The sequence below is a fragment of the Pundamilia nyererei genome, unplaced genomic scaffold (genome assembly GCF_000239375.1).
Source record: "Pundamilia nyererei isolate P.nyererei 1_Seehausen unplaced genomic scaffold, PunNye1.0 scaffold00078, whole genome shotgun sequence".
Taxonomy (NCBI): Eukaryota; Metazoa; Chordata; class Actinopteri; order Cichliformes; family Cichlidae; genus Pundamilia; species Pundamilia nyererei.
Window position 1 is genome coordinate 696,018 of NW_005187479.1, and position 24,131 is coordinate 720,148.

Genomic DNA, 24,131 nt, shown 5'->3' on the forward strand with positions numbered 1-24,131 from the left:
TAAACAAGAGAACATACCGACCTTTCGAGGCATCAGCCTCTGCCTTGCTGTACTCCTCCAGCTTAAGGTAGCACGCAGAGCGGTTACGGTACAGTACAGCTTTGTCTGCCTGGCTGTCAGTCAGCTTCAGTGCTTTGGTGTAACAGCAAACAGCACCCTGCATGTCTCCTGCCTTGAAAAGAGTGTTTCCTTCCTCTTTCAGGGCGGCGGGGTCCTAAAGTAAAGACGGGGGGAAAGGTAGCAGCGGGATCACAGAGAAACTTCGATCAAATGTATTTGAGTGAAATTAGCTAAGCTAGGCAAAAGTAGCGAATTGTTTCTACATTACCTTTTCTTTTTCAGTCTCACTCATCTTTAAGGTGTCGCACACAGTATAATGCAAATATGTAGATTTATTTTACTATACGTGGTCGCAAACACCGCTAACTCCAGCCAAACATGTTACATCTTTCTACACTTCCGGGTGTCGGAGCACGTTGATGACGTGCACCGCCCCTCTCGCCCACGCTGTATTACCATAAAAGGAAGAGAACAGCTACAACGTTTCTGCCTCCATCTCCACTTTATTTGGTTATATTTCCATTCCATGTGGCTTTCTTCAGTCCATGCAGACACAGAGAGTTATATCAGGCTACTTATGTCATAAAGAGGGGTTGTGAAAGCCAGCAGTTCATTTTTTTCATACATTCACCATATCTGTCTGAGAACTGTAATATAGCAATATAAAACTATTTTTTAAAAAGGAATTACACATGATAAGAACATTTGGGTTGTTAGGTTGTGGGAAAATCACTCGTCTGACTGGGTTGTTCTCCACTCGCCACATTTTGTAAATGTAATCACAAATGCTCAAAGTTATTGAATCAATAGAGCAGCTTTAAATAATATATTTTTAACAATTAATTTATGTGAAGTTTTAACATAAATGTTATGATTTTTGTCATTATTGCCTTTAAAAAAAGAAACTAGTTATTTTGATTAACTGTATAAGTGTATGCGTAAGTCTGATTAACTAAGTACCACTCAAAGATAAATTGATCTTTTACTGTAATTATTTCACATTTTTTAGCACTGATAAATGTCAGTAACTTAGATAAGTATCCTATGTATGATGCAGGACAATGTTAAACATTTTTATGTGAACACTGTCCACTTGGGGAGGCTATTAAGCAATACAGTCTTTTATTATACTAAACTTGATCAAGACAGGAAGAAGGAACTAGTGTTTGTCTTCTACAGTTTGCATGTTGTTGTATTTATATGTTATGTGCTAGGGATTCCATTTGAAATGTTTGTGGATGTTAATTAAAAAGTTTTGCATGTCAAACTGGGTTGTTCCACAGTGCCAGTTCAGCCAAAATATGTACTTCAGGTCATACATAGAAGAACAACAACTTAAATAATGTGTTACATTAAAATTTAAGCACCTCATAGTGAAGTGATTCATTTATTATGAACCAAGGAAAACGTTGTCTCACTTTTTGGAAACAAGAGTGCATTCTGAATTTTGGTGTAAAAAATAAAATAAAATAAAATAATATAATTGCAAATTAATATGTTAACCTAAGGTCAGCACTACTGCTTTGTCTCTTGCAGTGGAACTCCACAGTTAAAAACACTAAAGGACGTGTACTGCATTTCTTATACCAGTCCTATGGGAAATCTCCTTTTACCAATACTGTCTAGCACTATTGTTCGGTGTCCTCTGTCGCCTTGGAGACAAGCTTGTCACCTTTGGTCCTTGTGCTCAGGTACACCTGTTAAGGCTCTTATATTACCACAGCACCTTTGTTAATTTAGAAGAATATCAAGCATGGTGATTGGTATATATTTCCTATTGCCTGGACTTTTCTGTAAGGTCTCTTACATAATTTAGTTGCAGGAAATCTAAAACAGCACTAGGGTCCCAAAGAAAAAAAGGCCTGGCCTGAAATCAACAACAGCTGAATAAACATTTGCTCCTTCCTTTTGTGGAAAATTATGCTGTCATTACTGGTGGACTTTCTGGAACCATAGTACAGAAATAACTTAGAAAGCTTAAACATAGCAAACCACTTTTAATATTTTTTGAGACCTTATAAGAAGTTATTGTGTGTTGCGGCTGGAGTAAAACACATTTCCTGTAATTTCCTGCGTATTCTGCTCATTAATAACTGAAGTGACAGCAGACCTTCTGTTTCAAAAAACAGACTTCGATAAGCCACCAAAAAACAACAGTGTAGCTCATCATCAATGCACCATTATGTTTTCCACACAGGGCTTTGCTACTGTTGTTTACCTGCACTGTGGTTCTCAGCAGCTGTCACTGTGGCCTAAGACTCTTTGTCTGTTGGCATAGGACTTTGGCAGGGGTTACAACAGTCCCACTGCAGTAGCTTTATAAAAATTTCATAGAGATAAAACTTTCCAGCTACCTCAGAAAGAACTCTCTATTGCATTTTCTTTAAATGCCTGTGTTTCTTATAAACAAGCACAGCACTGGAAACAAAACAGGTGAATGCTAGTTATCTTTAATGCACTATCTATGTGGGATGATTTGCTTTTAGTCAACTGTTAATTATTAGTGTCTGATTTCTATGCTTAAAAGGTTCTACTGCCATAGTCCACTGAGACATAGTAGGTGAGAAATGGACAGCTACTGTCCTCCATTTTTCAGTCTCTCACATACATTAGTAGAAAAGGTCTTTCAAAAGGTATTAATAATTTTCAGAATTGAATTTGTTTAGAGCAAAGACGAAACGCTTGTACATTCTTGCTTTTTATAGGAACAGTAAAAAAAAATCATTGAATCTAGTTTGCTGTGATGTTTAAAATGTAATAACAAGCAAGAGTAATTAAAAAAAACTTTAGTATTATCATAACCAGTTTATTCCTGTGCCATTGGCGCAGCACATAACAGACTTATTAGCCCTTCTACTGTTCACATTCTGTGCCTTCAGTGTAGGTTCAGGTCAATTTTGAAATGGGCCATGGATTCCCTTATCTTGTTTATCTTGTATATCTTGTTTCTTTTAAGGCTTTATCTTTCAAGGCACCCTATGTATAACCTCAGTTACTTATGTCCACCATATATGATCACTACTATACTGTTTTACTATAACACTGTTTGGAGATTCCCCCATGATTCTTCAAAAACCTGCAGGTGCCTGTCTGTGCAGGAAGCTATAGGCAAATGGTGGAAACACCACTGTACATTTAAAATCCAGTTTCAGTATAGTTTCAGTTTCAAGATTCCCTAAAATCGCACCTGTCTTTGATTTCGACCCTGGATCTAATTTCAGTAGATACGGCTAAATAGATAACGGATCAAAGCCTACAAAAATTGTACCTGTACAACAGTATAAAATGTAAAAATATTTTAATTTATGTGGACAAGGATAAGCGGAAGAGTATGGATGAATGGATTTTTTAAAATACAAAAAGCTACTTTCTAAATGTTTATTTTACCCAAGATGCTGGTCAGTCAGCAGCACACACCCCCTTTCCTCCCATCAGCCTTTGCAGCAGCTGCTCAGCGGCGCTAGCTGCTAAGCTAGTTTAGGTAATCTGTCAGCCTGCAGCTAAATCCACGTACACTGCTGGGCTTTACACTCTTCCGGAATACTTTCCTTTCATGGGTAACGTCAGATTTTATCATTATGAGACAAGGTGCCAAGGTCATACGCAAACGGTAGTCGAGGTTTCGGGCAAAAGTGAGCGGTTAGCAGAGAAATATCAGCCACGTATTGTCTTAATGTTATCAGTCAATACTTGCTATCGCCCGTAATCACCGACATAAATGTTCAGCGGAACAAAACGACAGCTGTAACAGCTGTTTATCCTAATTTATCAGTAGCTTCCTTTGCAGTCCTCATACTAACCCTTTTCCGACACTTGAATCGAGTTCACAGAGCTTCTAGTAGACGTAACCTGACGGTACATTTGACAGCTAGCGCTAGCTTTTTTTATTCGTAATTTTTAACGTTAGGCAGTAAGTATGGTAATTAAAGTTTGACAGTCTCCGTTAGAGTGGCTAAAATATTAATTATTTTTTGAAGAATCTGCTGTCGTCTGTCTGAGCTTGTGGGAAATAATTTCCGTATACAAATATTTCACTGCGCTTAAGTTTAAAGCAACCAAGTGTCTTTTGGCTAGCTGCCCGGGGATAGCAAAAGTCTTTCAAGTTAAACCTTATCACACGCGTCAACCCTCAGTCAGTATAACGAAACGTGCAATTTAGGGAGGATTTGATTTTACATGTACATACACGCATAGACTGTGATGGCTTCTCTAGAAGCTAACTCTTTATATGTCGTCATGTGAACAGCCTTAGGATCAGCTCTGCATTTCCACGTTGTCACATGAATGAGGGACTGTGGTATGCTCCGTCGGGCATCCCAATAAATAAACCCTTTCATGTGGGATGTACTCTGGCCCAGATAGTCTAAGGAAGAATCTTCTTTCTTGTTTTTCCAGTCAGTCTTAGCAAATAAAAGTGCAAGGTCATTATCCAAAGTCCTTGCGCTAATTCTAAAATAGTCCCAGCGTACAAAGGGACCGGATTATGATCGTGGATTTGCACAGAGGAAAGCAACACCCGTTACCGCTGTAAGGAAACCTGGGGCTTTCTATTTTCTCCCCCTTTGTTAGCTTTACTTGTCAGATCCAGAAAGAAATATCTTCTAACAGAGACCTCTTTACTAGTGCTTCTTTTGCTCAGTGACACCCTGTCTCTTAAAAAGTTTGGCTAAATGTCTATTTTGCAAGTTTTATTAATCTAAAATTTCCCTAACAGCTGAAGAAGACCCTCTAATGTGATTTCAACTTGGCACTTGTGATCAAGGACAGACTCGCTGTCCATGCTGCCACACTGGATATGCAGTGACTCTGCTGCTGAGAGAGGAATGACATTTGTCTCATTGTAATTCCTGGAGCTGCTTTGGGAACAGTTTGGACTTGATTAAAAAAAGCTAACAAAAAACCTAGAAAAAAGCAAAGTTGCTGTTCAGAGCCAAGTTGGTCTTTTCTTCCACAGCCTGCTCTTTTGCACTTTCACTGCCTAGTGTGCAAACTGTTACGGCCCTTGGGGCCAACTGAGAAAAAGGGGACTCTAGCTGTAGTGGATTAGACTCTGCCGTGGAAAAGGGACTGGACCAAGAGAGCAGGCCCACAGCAACACGCATCATGCTGTGGGTACACTAGGTTCCCTGTCTGAACCGCTTCTGTGTGGCACTTTTTTTTTCTTTTCCTGCAATCTCATTGATTTGGATGGTTGAGCACAAGGGCCACTTTGAAGGAGACCACCGGTGGCTGTGGTTTGGCCAGAGCTGTCAGACTTCTTGCCAGCTATTACTGATTTAGTACCCTTGTCCACTGCTACTGCTGCTGTAACCTCTTCACTGTGGTCTCCAACATGGTGAGTGGAGGCTGGAAGCATCACAGGAGTGGAACTGAACCATAAATACTGGTCTAGTTGGTTATTTTCCAACCTTTTTTTTTTTTTTCTTCCTCTTTATCTTTTCTATTGTAAATGATTGCATTCCAATTTTCTGGACCTTTTCCTCTGTACTGAAAAAAACCCTAAACTTCAGTCAAGGTCATTTTTAAAAAAAAATTGAAAGCCTGGAAAGAATATCGCTTCAGAGGAGGATGAAGCTGAGGAAACAGGTGACGGTGTGTGGAGGGGCCATATTCTGTGTGGCTGTGTTCTCACTTTATCTGATGTTGGATCGAGTCCAACATGACCCTGCACGGCGACAGAGCGGCGGGAACTTTCCACGGGTAAGAGTAATGACCCTTTCTGCAGCTTTTATTATAGCACATTTGTCCTGATTTTATTTTACTGTTTTTTTTTCCAGTGATATACTACAAGCCTTAAGTCATGATAAGAAACATTCCTGCCTCTAAGGCCCGACTGCTAATTAGTCTAAATATGTTTCACCCTGTTTTTTTTTTTTTTTAATTTACATATAAATGGACACCTCCAATCATGCATTTGTTATAATATAGTTATTTACTGGTTGATATATTTTAAATGTCCTACACTCCTTTGTTGACGTTTCTAAATCATCTGCTTTTTACTCTTAAAGCTATAACTTGACTACACTAATAGAGCAGAAGAATGCTAGTTTGATCTCTTGTGTTAATCCATATTTTTGTGTCTGTTTTTAGAGCCAAATTTCAGTCCTGCAGAACAGGATTGAGCAGCTGGAGCAGCTCCTGGAGGAAAACCATCAAATCATCAGCCACATAAAGGATTCTGTAATGGAGCTCACAGACACAGGAGCTGTCTCTCCCAGTGGCCACCTGCCATTCAGAAGTGCCAACGGTTCCTGGGTCCTACCCTTCGATGGTCGTCCCACTTTCCTTGCTGTTAAGCCGCAGGATTGTCAGTTTGCTGTAGGCAACAGAGATCAACCAGACGTCCAGGTTGGCCAGGACTTTTGTGTTGTTGTAGCTACTGTAAAAAAACAAAAAAAACTTTAAGAATATTTTTGGGGTCTTAACAGGGAGCGCTAATTGTTTTATTTTAGATGCTGGATGTGTACTCCCTCCTCAAATTTGACAACCCTGATGGTGGTGTATGGAAGCAGGGCTTTGACATCACTTATGAACCTAATGAGTGGGATAACGAACCACTGCAAGTATTTGTGGTCCCTCATTCGCACAATGATCCAGGTGAGTTACGTAAACTTTACTGAACATAACCGAGCGCTTCTGCATCAGATTGTTTTTTGTGAGACAGTCTAAAAGACGTCTGAGCAGTTTGTTTCAATAGTTTGGTACTTTAGGACTTAACTGAGTGGGAGGCTAGTTTGTAGGGATGCAAAATTCATTCAATATTGGATTCATCTGTTCTCATTATTATTAGCATAATGCTGACATGATTGACGGCTTAGCAACAAACAATGGAATTAGGAAGATATTGCCAATGGAAAACTGGAACAATTCATAGATGGGATTGGCTGAGATTATATTTTAGACTGACATTTCCATTAAGTTTGTTTACCCGCCTGTGCCACATGCTTGATAACTTGACAGTTATTGATATGTTGACAGGCCAGAAAGACCTGGAAATTTTGTCCATCAGCAGTGGGAATAGGTTTCATTCTGAATTGCATTATTTAAAACTTTGCTGAAAAGTTATAAACATGTGTTGTATCCAGCTAGACTGGTGATTTAGTTACAGAAATAATCTCAGCTCTTATTGAAGAGACATGAAAGCAGATCTTATCTGAATTCTCTTAAAGCAGAAAACTGATATTAAGAGTTTAAAATGGGGTTTGCGAAGGTTTTGATGACTGAATGCCAATTTAGAGAGTGAGTAAAAGGCACATATCAAACACTTGAAGCTGTTTAAGCTTCACAAATGAACTTTGAACAGTTTTGTAAGAGTCAGATTGGGATTTTTTTCTACAATTATCCTTTTTCACATGGAACACACAGCAAGGAGTAGACTTCAAACACATTTGCACAACGGGGAATATTGTGCTTCACTTGGTGAGGGAGCTTCCTGTAGCGAGAATGCAGGAGGCAGCGCATGATTTTCTTGGAAGTTGTCATTTTGTGCTAGGTTAAAGCTTTTTTAAAATTATTATGGAGGTGTTCTTTTTGAAACCAGGAATATATAAAAAGAAGGTTTAGTCTGCTGTGATGACTAGGATGGAAAAGTTGAGTTTGAAGGGAGTCACGGTATGAAATGAGCTGTGGATCAATTAAATTAAAAGTAGTGGAGAAAGTAGGAAGGAAGGCAGTGCACTCTTTCGCTGCGCTCAAGGTGAACCAGCGGATAGGGTCCTGCACTTTGGAGAATCCAGAGTTTAAAGTAACAATGTGAAAGAAACGGTGTTCGTTTGCTTTCCACAACACTAAATGTGTTTATTTGTCAACACTTTGTCTATTGCTTATTTATGGAAATTAGTGTATACTGAATAGAATAGTACCTAATTTGCAAAATGACATTTCAGAAAAATTGTAATAAAACAAAATAACTGCCCTAATGTCAGTAGATAAATGGAGAATTTTCATAGTGATATCTGCTATTTGAAATACTAGTTCCTAGTAAAAATGTATGAAATTTTACAATGCGTAGCTTTAAAGGTCATTGTTTTGGTCATACTCCACTCACACACTCCACATATGCCAGACTTTACAGTTTTATTCCTCTCCATATTTTAAAGGTTCATATGTCATCCAGGGTCTATGTTAGCGAGCATTTCCTCTCTAAAATGATATGTTCGTGTCGAAAAGTGACAGTACTTTTTTCCCAATACTTTCTGATTTATGAGCTTCATTTCAGATCACCTCTTTAAAAGGCTTTTAAGTTGTAATATGTGATCAAAATTATTACACAGATGTGTATTGAATCAGTACTGAAGTATTGAAGCTGACTGTTTCCAATATTTACATTTCTCTTCTGTATGCAAATTGGCACGTAGCTTGATAGGTAATGTCTCATTCGCATAGTTAGACATAGAAATTTCAGAAAACCTTTCATGCAAAAAAACGATTGTCTTAATGTAAGCAGTCAACTAGGGAAGTTTCTGTTCACCTCTAATGCATTTCTTCTGATTCTGCATATTTCCCACATGATGTGGAACTTTAGTCGCTATAAAATGTATTAGATTACAACATGCAAAAGAGATATCCTAGAGGAGCTTTGTGGGCTGCAGTATACTATTGCACATTTAAAATGCAAAGAGAGTGCTTTTTAGTCACTTTTCTTAGAAACCACTTTACTAAAAAGGTTGTAGAGGCGAACAGCTCTAGTTGAATAAAACATAAGTTTTATTTTTGATCCGTAACAATCCAGCACTGAGTCTCTTTGCGTGCGCTTTCTTCACGGCTTTGTATTAGCTCTGTTTGGATAAGCATTGGTAGGAGTGAATTATTTCACAGTGTAATTTGTATGAATGTTTGCCAGTGGCTGTGCAGATTGCCCAGATTTGTCCTCTTATGTTGTTAGGTTGGGTCAAGACTTTTGACAAGTATTTCACAGACCAGACGCAACATATTTTAAACAACATGGTGGTGAAGCTGGCTGAGGATCCTCGCAGGAAGTTCATCTGGTCTGAGATTTCATTCTTCTCCAAGTGGTGGGAGACTTCAGATGTACACAAACAGGAGGCAATGCGCAAGTTAGTCATAGCTTTGTGAAGCACACAGTTTTGTTTTTGAGTAAAAATAAAAGGCAGAGAATTCAGTGAGATTTCTTTGATGTAGACTGGCCCTAAGTACAATATGTTAGACTGTGAAATCTTAAAAATAGCTCATTATCTCCTTAATGTGACTCTCCTTCTTTAGGGCTGGATTATCCTCACCTTGCTGTCTTAATCCTTTCTTTTTAACAGACTGATCCTCGGAGGACAGCTAGAGATTGTGACAGGAGGCTGGGTGATGACTGATGAAGCCAATGCCCATTACTTTGCCATGATAGACCAGCTCATTGAAGGGCATCAGTGGCTGGAGAGTAATCTAGGTAAACAATCCTTCAAGACATTTTATTATTATTCAGCGGATATCATTTATATTCAGAGTAATGTTTATGTAAAGTTCAAAAAGTTTCATACGGTCTCTGAAATTTAAGGGCTTTTGCCTTCATTCTAGTAAAAATGTAAAATTCTATCACTCCTCACACTGCTTACTATTGAAATCCTAGCTCATCATCCTACATGCAGCAGATGTAGCCTCTAACTCAGTGGGTGCTCAGATGCTTTGTGCTACTTTCACTGCATCCCACTGAGAAGAGTGATTTCCCATAAGATGTATTCCTCTTTTATCCAAGCATAAACCTGAAATACTTTGCTTCCTGCTTGCTGTCATAGGTATAACTCCTCGCAGCGGGTGGGCTGTAGACCCGTTTGGTCACAGTGCTACTATGCCCTATCTACTGAAGAGGGCCAACCTGACCAGCATGCTCATCCAGAGGATCCACTACTCCATTAAAAAACATTTTGCCTCCACCCGAAATCTGGAGTTTATGTGGAGGCAGGCATGGGGTGAGTGGACCATAACAGCTGATGTCATCTGATTCATGTGCTTGTCTTTGTTAAGCTCATTGCCGAATGAGTCATGGCACTCGTTATGGCATTTGAAAGAGGAATTTTTGGAAGGACAACCAGTGGAAAATGGCCTCAGAAGAGCTGCCGTCATTATTTTTTCTGATTAAACTGGATGTCTGCCAAAGATTATTGTTCATCAGATTTTAATTTGAAAAATTTGATATGCCAGATAATATCAATATGTTACTGTCACTATTTAGGGAGAATTGCTCTGTAATTAAATACTGTCCAGTGTTTAACCAGTGCTAGGTTTTGAAAATTAAACTGATAGCAGTTCTAGAAGCACTGATATGTGTGTGACCATCTTTGCGCAGAGCAAAATGTGTTCTTTCTGTCAGTATTTCTCATGCTAGTGCTTTGTTGTCCTTACTTTGCCACCCTAACAGACATGGGGTCAAACACAGACATCTTTTGCCACATGATGCCCTTTTATAGCTATGATGTACCTCACACCTGTGGACCTGATCCAAAGATCTGCTGCCAGTTTGACTTCAAGAGGCTACCAGGCGGAAGGATAAATTGTCCCTGGAAAGTGCCACCAAAAACTATTGTGGAAGCCAACGTAGCAGAGAGGTAAGTCTTCACTTTGTGGATGCTCACCGTGGAGCAAAAGATTTCATGCTTAATTTTTTTCTGGGTTAGATCTGTAGATCAGACAAGTGATGTATTAGCAGAATAATCAATAATGAACATGCTGTTATTTAATGGCTCAGTATACAAATGGACAGAGATTTGCAGAATATATGAGTGAGTCATGACCATATATGGGCTGTAACACGTTACTGTAATCCGGTTACTTTTTCAAGTAATGAGTAAAGGGATTACTGTTGCAAAAAAGTAATTGGATTACTTTTACTTTCCCATAAGCATGCTGCATTACTGCATTACTAAACTGTGATTTTTATTTTTTTATTTTTGTTTGTTTGTGAGAGTGTCTCACGACTATGACGTTCGAGCATGCGACGTCCGTGGCAGAAACAGTACTGACATTACTTTAAGTTTGATAAATGTTAAAACAAATTTCTTCAAGTCAAACACTGTTGCATATCATTTAAATTTTGCTTGATGCAATGTGCATGAAGTTAAAAGATTAAAACTGATAAAACAATTTTCGAAAAGAGACTTTTTGATTTGATTTAATTTTATATGATGGATTATGTCAAATAAAATAGAACTGGGCTGAAAGGTCCATTGCTTTATTACATATTTAGGTTGTGTATCATGTTTTTAAAAAGTAGATAAATAATGAGTAACTAATTAGAAGTAATCAGTAATTAGTAACTAATTATTACTTTCAAGTAACTTGACCAACTCTGTTCATGACAGCTGTAAATTACAGCTCTAACATACTCTGCTCAGTATATTGTTCTGACCTTTACATAAAAAAAATTGGAGTAGACTAAAATGCTTGTTTTTTGCATAACATGCAAAAAACAAGCATTTTTGTTTAGAGTATAATATGTAACTTTTGACATTGTGCTGCTTTTCAGCCCAGCAACACACAGCCCAGGTTGTTTCGCTGTTGTTGCAACTCTATTTTCTTTAATGGTCCCTTTAAAAATAAACTCAGCTTGAAGTTGTGCCAGTAACAATAGTCAGAGAGGTTGGATGAACAGAGGGAACCAGACATGGGGCCAGATTTACTAAGCTGTACAAAAAGCTCAGAGTACAGTGAAAAGTTTTAAATAAACTTTAAAAATGAGTAATTTCAGTAATGAGCAAAACAGTCCATGTGATGTGGCACGGAACAAAAAACAGGCTAAAGTCCAGTTTAAAAAAATGTTTAAAATGTAAAACCTGTAGATTAACATGTTAAAACAGATTTAATTCATTTTAGTTATTGTGGTTTAGTAAAGATAGAAATGGATAAATATTCATTTGTAGCACATTTGTAAACGATTGAAACTGGGTTTACAACTCATTTAATCACAATCCACACAGCATCATCACAACAGGTTAAAGATAGATATCCAATGGGGCAGATTTCACTGGCTGACTGGCCCTGGTCACAGCTGGGATCCTCAATCTGCGTCTTTGGCTGGCGTTTATCGTGCTGCGTCACATATGTTTCTCTCAGGGAACAGCTGGACAGTTCAGACCAAGGAATGACAGCAGAATGAGAGTTCATATGTTATGACACATTAGAGCAAAATCTTAGGTCAGAAATTGGTTGGACCAGGTGTGGCCTTGGAAGTGCTGATAGCTGTTTGCTGGATAAATCCTGATAGGTCAGAAAACAGTCATCCAAAGAGTAATAAAAAAAAAAAACACAACCCCAAAACATTTTTTGTAACACACACTGTATTAACTATATAAATCTAAAAACTGACCACCCGAATGTATAGAGGAACATACCATTATTGACTGCCTGAACCCGACTAACTAGGCATAAATGAAATGACTGCAGCTTTGCCATCTCAGTTAAAAGAAGCACTTATTCATTTATTGATTAAAGTTAAAGGAGAGAACGTGACAGACAGACAGCTCTTACATTAACTACTAGTGCAATTAGAAATAATCATCCTGCCTGAGTTATTTAAATAAGTTCCTCTTCAAATTTTTCAGCCTGACAGGAACAAAAAATCCATATGCAATAAGGCAAGGAGTAAAAATGATTGTCCATGCTGTGTCTGTTGCTCCTTTGGCTCTCAACCTTTAGCAAATCTGGGACATGGAGTACTGATGCTCTTGCAGTAACATTAAGCAGCCTTTCAAGGACCTAAAGATTTTTTTCAGAGAGGTGTTTCTGTGGAGAATACCTCCAGGGGTAATTTGATCATCGTTCCTCTTTCCTCTTTCCAAGGTCATAGTGATTTCCTAGAAAAGTGTCTTATGCAAAGCATAGAAGCTTGGATGCCAAGAAATATGTCCTAAGTGTCCCCTCTGCCTTTTTTTCCTCAATCAGGGCACAGCTGCTCCTGGATCAGTACCGTAAAAAATCGAAACTCTACCGCAGTAAGGTGCTCCTTGTTCCTCTGGGGGATGACTTCCGCTATGATAAAGCCCTTGAGTGGGATCAGCAGTATATCAACTACCAGAAGCTGTTTGACTACATGAATTCTCACCCTGAGATGCATGTACAAGTGAGAAATTTATTTGTCAACTGTCACAAATCTTATAGCGAAATATTTTTTTCCTTCCCTCCTGTATTTCATCTTCTTCTTCCATCTCAGTGTGTAGTGTACCAAGTAGTTCAGCATTCAACCTTTCTCATGGTAATGAATCATGCAGTGGTATTTTAACTTGCTGACAGAACAAAGAATCTGTCACGACTTGATGTCTGGTGCAGAAGATGTCATGTAAGATGAAAGGCACATGCCTAATGTTGAAAGGCTTTTTATTTCTTGTGTTCAGATGTGTTTGAAAGCGCCCATTTTTTATTTTTTTTTAATTACATGTCAATCGGCTCCTCAGGCACAATTTGGGACTCTCACAGACTACTTCAACGCCGTATACAAAACAAACGGCGTGGCCCAGGGATCCAGGCCGGCAGGCTACCCGGTGCTCAGTGGAGATTTCTTTGCCTACGCAGACCGTGAAGACCACTACTGGACTGGTTATTTTACCTCCCGACCCTTTTACAAGAGTATGGACCGCGTCATAGAGTCCCATCTCAGGTAAGGCAGATTTAATCACTAATATTGCTGACTTCAGATTTGGGGATGTGTTGGTTATCCTCTACTGGTTATTTGGACAAATTTTGGAAAGGACTATTTTGCACTGCAAAAAAATTAAGGTGTGGACTCCAGTGTAAAGGGACCTACCTGTGTCTTTAACTTCTGCTATACAAATTAACCTGCAGAACAAAATGCAGCATCAAATGTTTTTGACCAAGTTCTGTATCGAGAATGTCAGTTGACACTTGCTCACAGTCAAAAAAAAGAAAAAAATATTGGTCCTTTTGTTCTCTAACCAATCACTGTGCCTATTCACTAAACCATCAAAAACTTAAAGTCCAACTGGAAATTTTTGTGATGAATCAGTAGAGATCTTATAGTTTGGCCACTGCTGTAGTCAGATAATGTGAACGCACCTTTAGCTGACTAAAGGTACTTTAAAGGTGTCCCTCGTGATAACTATATGTCACTGTCCTTCAGGGGGGCAGAGATCCTCTACAGCCTGGCGGTTGCAAATGCTAGGCATGCGGGCATGGAAGGGCGTTACCCGGTTTCGGATTATTCCCTGCTAGTGGATGCCAGGCGCTCCGTTGGCCTCTTCCAGCATCACGACGCCATAACTGGCACAGCAAAAGAAAATGTTGTCATCGACTACGGCACCAAGTAAGAAACGAAGGGAGTTAGGACGATTACCATCTCGCTTTTAATCTTAAGTCTCTTGTGACTGGCCTGTTCGATACAAATGTGTTGCAAATAAGAAGGTGTCTCCTTGAAGTGCAGCACTTTCATTCTTTCTCACCCTACCTAGATTACTGCGGTCACTTATTGGTCTGAAGAGAGTGATCATTAATGCTGCTCATTTCCTGGTGATGAAGAACAAAGAGTTTTATCGCTTTTACCAGACGGAGCCTTTTCTGGAGACGGTAAATGCAAACTTCACGTACAAAAAACAAATGGACCTGTATATTTGTGTGTTCTTGAATATTCACTGTGCTTTCTGTGTTATATTTTCCTTCTACAGGATGACAGGCGTGCTACTCAAGACTCTATGCCTCAGCGCACTTTAATCGAACTGGACCCTGCAGGACCAAGGTATTATCTGCATCATCTTGCATCTTTCACCCCCCCCGCCTTCTCTTTCACCTACTCCTACACCATCCTGTGCTCATAATTGCTTTTTCCTTTTTTTCCCCTTTTTTCCCCCCCTCCCCATCAGGTACCTGGTTATGTTCAACCCAGTTGAGCGAGAGAGGCTATGCGCGGTGACCGTGTTGGTTAACACAGTCAGGGTTCGGGTGCTTACTGAGGATGGACAGACGCTTCCCGTACAGCTGAGTGCTCAGTGGAGCTCTGCGAGTCAGATGAGTGCAGAGGTGTTTGAGGTAAGGCACTGACTTCATTTGGATGCTGGTTTCTGCATAGCGATATCAGAATCAGAATTGTGTTTATTGGCCAAGTATATGTGCAGACGCATACAGGGAATTTGGTTCCGGTAGATGGTGGCTCTCAAGCACAGCAATGTAAATCACACACACCACACACACACGTGTCTATATATACACATTACACATACATACACAAAGCTGTGTAAACCAACTATAAATAACGAATCTAACTTATATACATAAAATACAGAAATGAATGAGGTGGAATGAATACTACAAAATGTACATAAGGTGCACTTGCAGTCTGGCAGTGGGAGCAGTGTGACAGGTCAACTGTTAAGAAGGGAGATGGCGAGGGGAAAGAAACTGTTCCTGTGTCGGGTGGTCCTGGTCTGCAGGCTTCTGTACCGTCTGCCGTATATTGGCATATCAGTAGCACAGTAGTACACAGAGACTCTCTAGAACCACAGAACAGACTCACAACACAATACGAAGTCATTATGCTCAACTGAAAAGAGAATAGCTATAAAGAGATTGAAAAGCTGCCAAGTTAGATCAGATTACTATCTGATAACATACAGGAGGTGGACATTTGTGCATTCAAAGTGGGAATATTTTGCTTTTATGTGAGTATAAGTCTTATACAATAGATTTTACAGTGTTAGACAAGTTTAATTCTCTGTGTGTGTTTACTGTAACTTGGCCAGCGGATGAAACTCCACGAGATAATAACTGCATACATGAGTAAAAACAAAAGGCAAATTTTAAATGCCACGTTTTTGCACATGCCGTCGTCTTTGTGACAAAATGCTGAGTCATAGAGTTGGGGCAGCTGTAGCTCATTTGGTAGACTCGTGAGGTTGGTGGTTTGTGCAGCTTTGCTCACTGTGTTTGTGTCTTGAAGAAGAAATTAAGTTTCCTTAGAGAAAAGCCAAGAGGATGTACTGTATGTAAAGTATATCATGTGTGTTTTAAAAGCACTTAGTCTTCTAAATAAAAGTTTTACTTCTTTTTCTCTATTTACCTGCAAGTTGTTACTAGGACAGATGTTCTTTTTCAGCTATTGAAAATTACATAAAAAATAAACTGCCTCAATCTATTAAATCTTAAGGTAATTGAATTTTAAATGGGTTTTTTCCCCCAAAAAATGCTTTCCACCAACAGAGGCTAATGAATTTTCATTTTAAGCACAGTCTCTCATAAGATTTTAATTATAGCACTGTTGCTGATATGTAAATGCTTTTACGTTTTAATGAATGCCTTGTGGTCAACGTTTGCATTCCTGTGTAACACGAAGAACGAAGCCAGCATTTTAAAACACAAGCTGTTTGTGTTTTATTTTTGTTCAAAATTAAAACCTTTCTCAATCCCTGATCCAGGCGACATTCATGGTTCGTCTCCCGCCTCTCGCTCTGGCTGTTTTCCATCTGTATGACTCTCCGGACTCACCCATGACACTACGTTCGGACACTCTACTCAGGCTATCTGGTCGGGCTGTTGCCGCCCGAGCTGTGGACCCGCTTCCTGTCCGCTCTCAGCAAGCCGACTCTCAGACCTTCTACATCAGCAGTCAGTCTCTAACGCTAGGCTTCTCTGGAACCACCGGCCTGCTGGAGGTTTGTATTTCCTCTCCTCTTACTTCTGTTTGACTTTGTATCTGTTAAAGTTTCACTGATCTGTTTCATCTTTGATCTGGTGGAGGAAAAGGCTGTGAGTTTGATTTGTAAACAAATCCTTCCCGTTTGATCAAAGTGAACATGCTATGTCTTGTTGTTGCGGAGAGAAGCTTTAATCTCTTCTCTAATTGTTTTTTCCCTTTCTGCTCACTCTCTGTTTTCATCTGCAGAGTATCAAACGCAAGGATGATCCTCAGGAAGTGAAGGTTCAGATGCAGTTCATGGTGTACGGCACTCGTCCTTCTAAAGACAAGAGTGGCGCTTACCTCTTTCTGCCAGATGGAAAAGCAAAGGTATTTACTTGACTCTGTCACACGTTTACTTGTCTCTCTAAAGCCTTTGATCGAGACTCCCCTGTGTATACTGTCACAGTGTCGACCCAGGGAGCTCGGGGCAGGAATTCAGGCAGACTGGGTACTGCTTCATTTTTGCTTGATTTAAAGACAGTAAGAGCTTAGTTGCTGTACTGTATCTGCAACCCCAATTCCAAAACAGAATACAACGATTTGCAAATCTCATAAACCTATAATTTATTCACAATAGTACATAATATATATATATTTTAGATGTTTAAAGTGAGACATTTTTTCTCTTTCGTAAGAGATATTGGCCTATTTTAAATTAAATAGGCCAACTACAGGATTCGAAACAGTTGGGCCATGTTTACTGTTGTGCAGCCTCCCCTGTATAAATGTCTGGGAACCAGAGGTGACCAGTTTCTGCACATTTGGGAGATAAATGTTGTCCCACTCTAGCTTCTCAACAGTTCTGGGTCTTCTTTATGTTATTTTTTTATTTCATGATGGACCAAAACTTTTCAGCTGGTTTGGATTTTCAGGTGTGGAGATGTGGACATGGTTTTTATTTTCATTGCGCAAAATGACCAGAGTGCAAACTGCCTCCAGGGCAAAAACAACTGCATAATTCTAACACAACTCCATGTCTTTGCAAACATCTGCAGAGACAACATGCTAACACAAAGCTAGACAAGAGCACAGAGTGATGTTTAAGTTGAGTGAATGCTGACCCCAGCCCACCCCAGCAGAGTGTTAGGGTTAGAGGTTAGGGCAGTCAGGTGGTTGCCTCCGTTCCTGTATGCTCATGTTTCTGCAGCACAAACACTGTGGCGATCGCTTTGAAGCCTCTTTGTGCTGGTTTTTGACTTTACTTTGTGTTGTCAGCTTTGACTTCGTATGTAAAAACTAAAAGAAAAATCTTAAGTGTGTCCTCATCAGGACTAGGGACTGGTGTGTGTGCGCGCAACTGTGGTCTGTAGATTTATGCTGTTAACTGGCAACCGTGACAATGCATCCAAGGTAATATTATGGAATAACGAGAAAGTAATTTAACAAGTAGTGTAACAAATACCTTCTCTGTCAAGGAATCAAGTAAAGAATGTGATACATTGTTTGAGCAACAACCCAACACTGTGCATGATAAAACTTGAACCTGTATTTGTGGATGGCACAGTGTTCAGAGAGAGCGATTTCTGGAAGTGTTTCTGAGCTCATACTGAGTGACTGAATCGTGCCTGTTTTTAATGCACTGCTGCCTGAGAGCCTGAAGATCACACAAATCCAGTATTGGTTGTTGGCTTTGTCGCTTGCGCACAGAGATTTCTCTATATTCTCCGAGTCTTTTGATGATATTATTTACTATAGATGAGGAAAAGTTCAAAATCTGCAGTATTACATTGAGGAACATTTTGAAATCGCACTGTTTCGCCTTCCTTTTACTCTTTCAGCCTTACCACCAGAAAGAGCCACCTGTGGTGCGAGTTGTTGAGGGGCCTCTTTTCTCTGAGGTGGTGGCACACTACCAGCACTTTCAACAAACCATCCGCATCTACAATGTGCCAGGTAGTAACTACTCAAAACTGCTTGGTGGATTGAGCTCAAATTGGCTTTGCCCAGGCTTTTTATGTTTAAAGACACCAGATGGTAGAATACAACAACAGCCAATATGTTTAACAAAATGACAATTTAGAATTTAATGAGATTTATTTTTTTTTGGAGTCTGTTGACTTTCTGTTTTTTAAGCGTGAGGAAGTCTTGTTTTTAGTGAACATTTCCATCTTCCTCTGACTTGTTTCGCATTTTCAGGGGTGGATGGTTTATCAATAGACATCACCACCATGGTGGACATTAGAGATCAGACCAATAAGGAGCTGGCCATGCGACTGGTCACTGACATCCAGAGTGGAGAGGTCTTCTACACAGACCTCAATGGCTTCCAGGTCAGTAGCATCATGAGTAAAGGAGAAATAACAACTTGTATTCAGATTTATTCGAAATGTTGCGTCTGTTTTCTATTAGATGCAGCCTCGCCAACACTACCTGAAGCTGCCCTTGCAAGCCAACTTCTATCCCATGCCCAGCCAGGCGTACATCCAGGATGGCAACTACCGCCTCACGCTGCACACGGCTCAGGCTCTGGGTGTCAGCAGCCTGGAGAGTGGTTTGTATCCTGTTACATTTTATTCAATAATGTGCCATTTTTCTTCATTTAATCTTTTAATGGAAGTTATCTTTGAAACGTGTGGTATTTTTCTTTGTTTACTGTGCATTAGGACTCAAGCACTTAGCTCTCCCTCTTCTCCCTTAAGAGGTTCTCAGAGAGTGAAACAGTTTAAATCCGCACGTTTGTGTGCTGAGCTAATCCTTTTATCATCAATAGTAATGTTTCTAAATGACAGATAGCTCAAAGTGTTTGCATCTATTGACTCAAGTCTGAAAGTTCAATACGTGAGCTCAAGCTGTTGTCTCTGGTCCGCTCTCCCTTCAGGCCAGCTCGAAGTGATTATGGACCGACGACTGATGCAGGATGATAATCGTGGGCTGGGTCAGGGCTTGAAAGACAACAAGAAGACGGCCAATCGTTTCCGGCTGCTGCTGGAGAGGAGATCAGCCAGTAACAAGGTCTGTAAGATGACAGCAGCGGTGGTCTTTCCAGCACACCATAGCTGGCTCAAGGAATTGAAAGACTGTGCAAGGTTGTCGGGTGCAGTGTGTGATTTGTTAACACCTTTCCTCATATTGTTTTCCAGTACTCATTACCAGCCCATCTGTCTTTTTGCTATCCTCTCCACTCTCTAATTTTGTTTCCCTTCTCTTCTTCTTTTCCCCCCCCCTCACTCCACTACCTTCAGCACGATGGCTTCTTTGCCAAACTCTCGTCCTTGTTACGTTCTTTTCTCTCTCCATTACTGAGTGACCGAGTTCAAGAGGTAAAGCTGTATCTTTAGTTATGGCTCATAGCTCCAGTTTTTTCCCCTTCCTTCCACCTCACAGTTGTAGCCAAACCAGTTCATCTTTATGACAGCCCGACTGAAAGAAACAAATGATATCATTTATCAAGTAAATGAATGCACATTGGCAGAGAATGGAAGGCATCGGTTGCAGTTTTATCATCGGGCTCTCCATCTAACCTGTCGATCATACGGGGGCGAAGTGTTGCCAGAGACGATGCATGTGATTTAAATGTTCACATCATAAAGTTGTGATTAGCACCGTGTCTGTCTGGACTAGAATTAGAAATACGCCTCCTGCTCGGACAGAGTAATTAGAGCCCGTCCCTCATGTAGTGGCACTAGAGCATCTCTAGAGGTGACTCAAGATGCTGTAATAGTTCTGCAGTCATTTATCACAACTGTTTTAAAATCTGACTTTGCCCTCCTGCAGATGACTGACAGTGCAACAACCAGCTTCCCATCTGTACTCAGTCACATGACCAATGCCATGCTGAACCATGAGGTGTTGGCCTTACCCATTCTGCCCAAAAGACGCGGCATCCCTCCTCTACAAACCTTTGCTCCCCTCAAGTCTATCCTCCCCTGCGACCTCCACCTGGTGAACCTCCGCAGCATCCAGAGCCAGGTATAAAGACACATTTAAAAACAAACAAACACGATTTTCACAAAGTGGAAACTTTATTTTAGACATTTCATACCTTGATTCGTTTTTCGTGTGTTTGCATATGAGCAGCAGGACCCCCTGTCTCCCTCTCCATACACCGCTTTGATTCTTCACCGTCTCGCGCTGGATTGCAACTTCGAAGCTCAGAACCTCGGATTCAACTGCACCACCACTCAGGGACAGGTCAGGGTTGAAACTCGCACGCAGGATAAAACTACTCTACATTTTTGCATGATAAGAGGTTTATTTTGTAGCATATTTAAGTTCAGCTGCATTGTTATTTCTGTCATATGTAACTTTTTTTTATCCTGCCTAATGACATTTAAAAATAAGTAATTTTGACTCGATTGCCAAAGCATCTGTTGATTAAAGTAGTCCTTGCGACAGAATCCACGCTGATTGTGAGTACACTGACAATGATCAAATAATTTTTTTTATTGGCAGCACTTTTTACTGCTGATAATTACATAGTCAATTTTGTTGATGAGCCTCCTGTAGATGTGGATTTTTCAGTTCATCTTGCGCTGTGTTGCTTTTGCTTAAAAGAAGTCTCCTGTTGTCTGTATTTTTCTCTGAAGCTCTCCTCCTTTTTCTCCCTGTCCAGCTGAGCGTGTCGGCTCTGTTCAAGAACCTGGACCTACAGCTGCTTCAGCCCATGTCACTAACTCTGATGCACTCCGGCACGCCTCTGGCCAACAACACCACCATCACCCTCGATCCCATGGAGATCTCTGCCTTCAAGCTCAAGCTGCGATAAGAACGGTGCCGATCAAAAGAAACCCTCTAAGACTCCTCGGACCAACAACCACCTCTCACGCCGAGCATGGGCTGGCAACGGAGGGGTCTGGGACTCTGTTTTTTTGTTTTTGTTTGTTTTAAAGTAGAACCACAAACGCTACAAGAGAGAGAGGGTCCACTGTAACAGGACTGACTGCACAGCAGGGGGCAGGCGATAGCCGTTACTGCAGATGGCTCAAAGAGCAGCTGAACCCGGGTGAACTTTTAGCTGTTCCAAAATGACAAAGACGGCCAGAATCACTCATCAGATTCAGCCGGGTGTCTGTTCAGTGTTGGTGGTCGAAAAATTAAGGGTTCTCCTTTGCAAGGAGTTTCTTTTTCTATCTCTGCTTCATCCTGCACTGAACTACTGAATGTAAATATTCAAAATGGCAACAAAAAAAAGAGCCCGGGACGCGTGTCACATCAGAGTGCAATTTGCAAAGCTTTATTTAGAAAATGGGTTCTTAATTTTGTTTTTCCCCCACAAATGCAGCGAAGATGAAACAGATCAGTGTTTTGATTTTGAACCGTTATAAGGTTGACTGACATTTTTTTTCCCCCTCCTTTTTGACAGTCTCAGCTGCAGCAAAGAGAATGTGAGGTCTTTTTTTTTTTTCCTCTCATATCTCAACTTACCAGGAGACAGAAGCTGCGAATCCTTACGCTGCCCGATTCCCACTTTGGTCACTATGTGATAACCGTGCGATCATTAATCATACTGGGTGACTGTTTACCTGTCCACTGTTTCTCCTTGTAGATAGGAAACTTTCTTTTTCCTCTTCCTGAGCTTCCTCTTCGCGGATGAAAAATGTGTGGAAAGACTGAATTTCAAGCTCCCGTTGGTCGTTCCTGTGCTCGTACTTCACTGTTGAGAGTCTGGGCTGTACCATACTGTATGCAGTAGAAGATTAGACAAAGACTATACCTCATATATACCATGCAGCAGATATATTGGTACCTGTGTGTCTGTGGAGTATGTTTATGTGAATATATGAAGGTTTGTTTTTGTTTTTTTAAATGGGAGCATTTTCGAGGTGTACACTTTCAGGGACCATCTATAATACTGTTGATTATCATTAGTTAATGTGGGTGTCTGTCGAGCAGTGCCTCATTTCACTGAAGGAAAATAATTCACATTGACGGGAAATATCAGAAATTACGTGGTCAGTTCATCCGAATTATAAAAGCAAATACTTTTTTTTTTTTTATACTTCTAGTGGTGTGGAAACTCTTGAAGGGTGTTCTTTTGATTTGCACCTTATATCAAGAAAAAAAACACAACTCCAAACGATCAATCAACTGAGGCTTTGGAGGTATAATAATATGTGGCCATGCAGGTTGTTTTGAGAAATCTGTTCAGGGCTTCTATTACGTTACTTTCATTATGGCAAGGCTGTAAAACTATCATCACCATTTCCAGAGCCCAAGGTGACTCAGTTTTATTGCACTTTTTGTTTTGTGCATTGCTCTGTCCAGATTCCCAGAAATATTACGTTCATTAAGACTTCGAACTGTAGCAGATAGTGCTTTAAAAAGCTAAGTAGAAAAGAATGTTTCTCAATTTAATTTAATTTTGTTTCATCTAATCATGGATGGCACAGTGACTATTACGGTACGCTCCAAAATGTCGCTCAGATTTCTGCCACACCACCCCATTACAGCTATTTTAATTTGATTTTTGATTTTTTTTTTCCCCCCCCATTGACTGCTGCTTTAAAATTGCTGCTGCTTTAAAATTGCTGCTGCAATCTTGTCGCAGAAACAAAAGAGCACGGCTGATTTAGAGTGTGAATGTGAGACCTTCTCAGCTGCGAAAAGCTAAAACTAAATTGTGGATCGAGGCTCGGGAACGCCCCCGAAAACAAAGGGGGAAAACATTTGCTTTGCTTTGTTATGATTGCTCGGTTTGGTTTCATTATTTCCTAAAAACTTGTCAGTATACTGAGCAGAAAACAGGAAGCCATAAACATGTAGCATATGTTTTATTAAAATGGGTCTGGGAGAAGAATTTCATTGACATTTAAGAGAGATCTCCGAAGCTCGACTCTTAATACAAACACTGCCTGCATAGCCACGTACTACTGAAGTCCAGTTATGCCTTTGGTCTAATTTGGGTGAACTGATCCACCTCCAATCCCCAAAACATCAAGTCTGTTTCTTCAGATGAGCTGCACTTCTTTGTATTTGATCTCCACAGTGTTTCTTACCCCAAGGCTGTCTCCAGCCTTTCCTACCCTCATTTGCTCTTTCACAGCATCCATAGATGATGTCATCAGTGTCCAAAGCTTAGGACAGACATCTCGTAGCCCCCCACCTGTGTCTTAGCCTCACCATGTCGCGTCGCTTTACCCCGTCTCTATATTCACTTTTCTTTCCTTTTTTTCCTCCATGGGAGGTCTGCTGCTTTTTGCTGCTCCCGCCACAATTCAATACTTTCTGCTCTGGCTCTCACGGTGAGCGCCGCAGAACCCTTCTCTCCCCTCCAGCTGTGGTTAACATTTCTGTCAGCAGATTTCACTTCATCTCGCATCGCACTTTCTCCCCGGTGTCTTATAACCTTGTCATAAACTTCTCCCCTGCTGTTTCGATGTGCGTCTGACTTTCTGTGTAAACGTCTTTTTCTTTTTCCTCTCCTTCTTGTAGCACTGTTTTTGTTTGTTCAGAGGTAATATATGAAAGTCTCTACTTGCATTTGTTATTCACGGGGGATTAACGCTGC

At 40.3% G+C, this 24,131-nt stretch overlaps 2 protein-coding genes across 4 annotated transcripts in view; one reads left to right on the forward strand and one right to left on the reverse strand.

Moving 5' to 3' along the window:
* Positions 1-480, reverse strand: part of unc45a (unc-45 myosin chaperone A) — a 12,039-nt gene extending 11,559 nt beyond the window's left edge. Inside the window, exons 1-2 of one of the 2 annotated variants that reach the window (XM_005737647.2) lie at positions 329-480; positions 22-214 (exon numbers count right to left, since the gene is read on the reverse strand). In XM_005737647.2, coding sequence (XP_005737704.1) covers positions 22-214; positions 329-352 — 217 coding nt within the window. In that variant the 5' untranslated portion in view covers positions 353-480. Of the gene's footprint in view, positions 1-17; positions 215-328 lie in introns of those variants that run through there. The other variant, XM_005737649.2, reaches the window with a different exon arrangement.
* A 3,018-nt stretch (positions 481-3,498) lies between these two features.
* On the forward strand, positions 3,499-23,994 carry man2a2 (mannosidase, alpha, class 2A, member 2). 2 transcript variants are annotated; one of them, XM_005737650.1, is made up of 24 exons: positions 3,499-3,617; positions 4,775-5,760; positions 6,151-6,408; positions 6,513-6,657; positions 8,945-9,116; positions 9,330-9,457; positions 9,804-9,977; positions 10,427-10,613; positions 12,946-13,123; positions 13,455-13,657; positions 14,138-14,320; positions 14,466-14,580; positions 14,679-14,749; positions 14,874-15,039; positions 16,422-16,658; positions 16,889-17,011; positions 18,463-18,577; positions 18,821-18,954; positions 19,034-19,175; positions 19,503-19,636; positions 19,867-19,944; positions 20,399-20,593; positions 20,702-20,815; positions 21,237-23,994. In XM_005737650.1, the coding sequence occupies exons 2-24, from the start codon at positions 5,629-5,631 to the stop codon at positions 21,387-21,389; spliced, it is 3,537 nt and encodes a 1,178-aa protein (XP_005737707.1). In that variant the 5' UTR covers positions 3,499-3,617; positions 4,775-5,628; the 3' UTR covers positions 21,390-23,994. The 2 variants fall into 2 exon arrangements, with proteins under 2 accessions (XP_005737707.1, XP_005737708.1); XM_005737651.1 differs by lacking the exon at positions 19,867-19,944.
* The last annotated feature ends 137 nt before the right edge of the window (positions 23,995-24,131 follow it).

Bases quoted from the DNA above. Each gene is read 5' to 3' on its own strand.
- man2a2 (XM_005737650.1), top strand. From the start codon at position 5,629: ATGAAGCTGAGGAAACAGGTGACGGTGTGTGGAGGGGCCATATTCTGT. The intron at 18,578-18,820 runs GTAGTAACTACT...TCGCATTTTCAG, and splicing joins CCGCATCTACAATGTGCCAG to GGGTGGATGGTTTATCAATA. The intron at 18,955-19,033 runs GTCAGTAGCATC...GTTTTCTATTAG, and splicing joins CAGACCTCAATGGCTTCCAG to ATGCAGCCTCGCCAACACTA.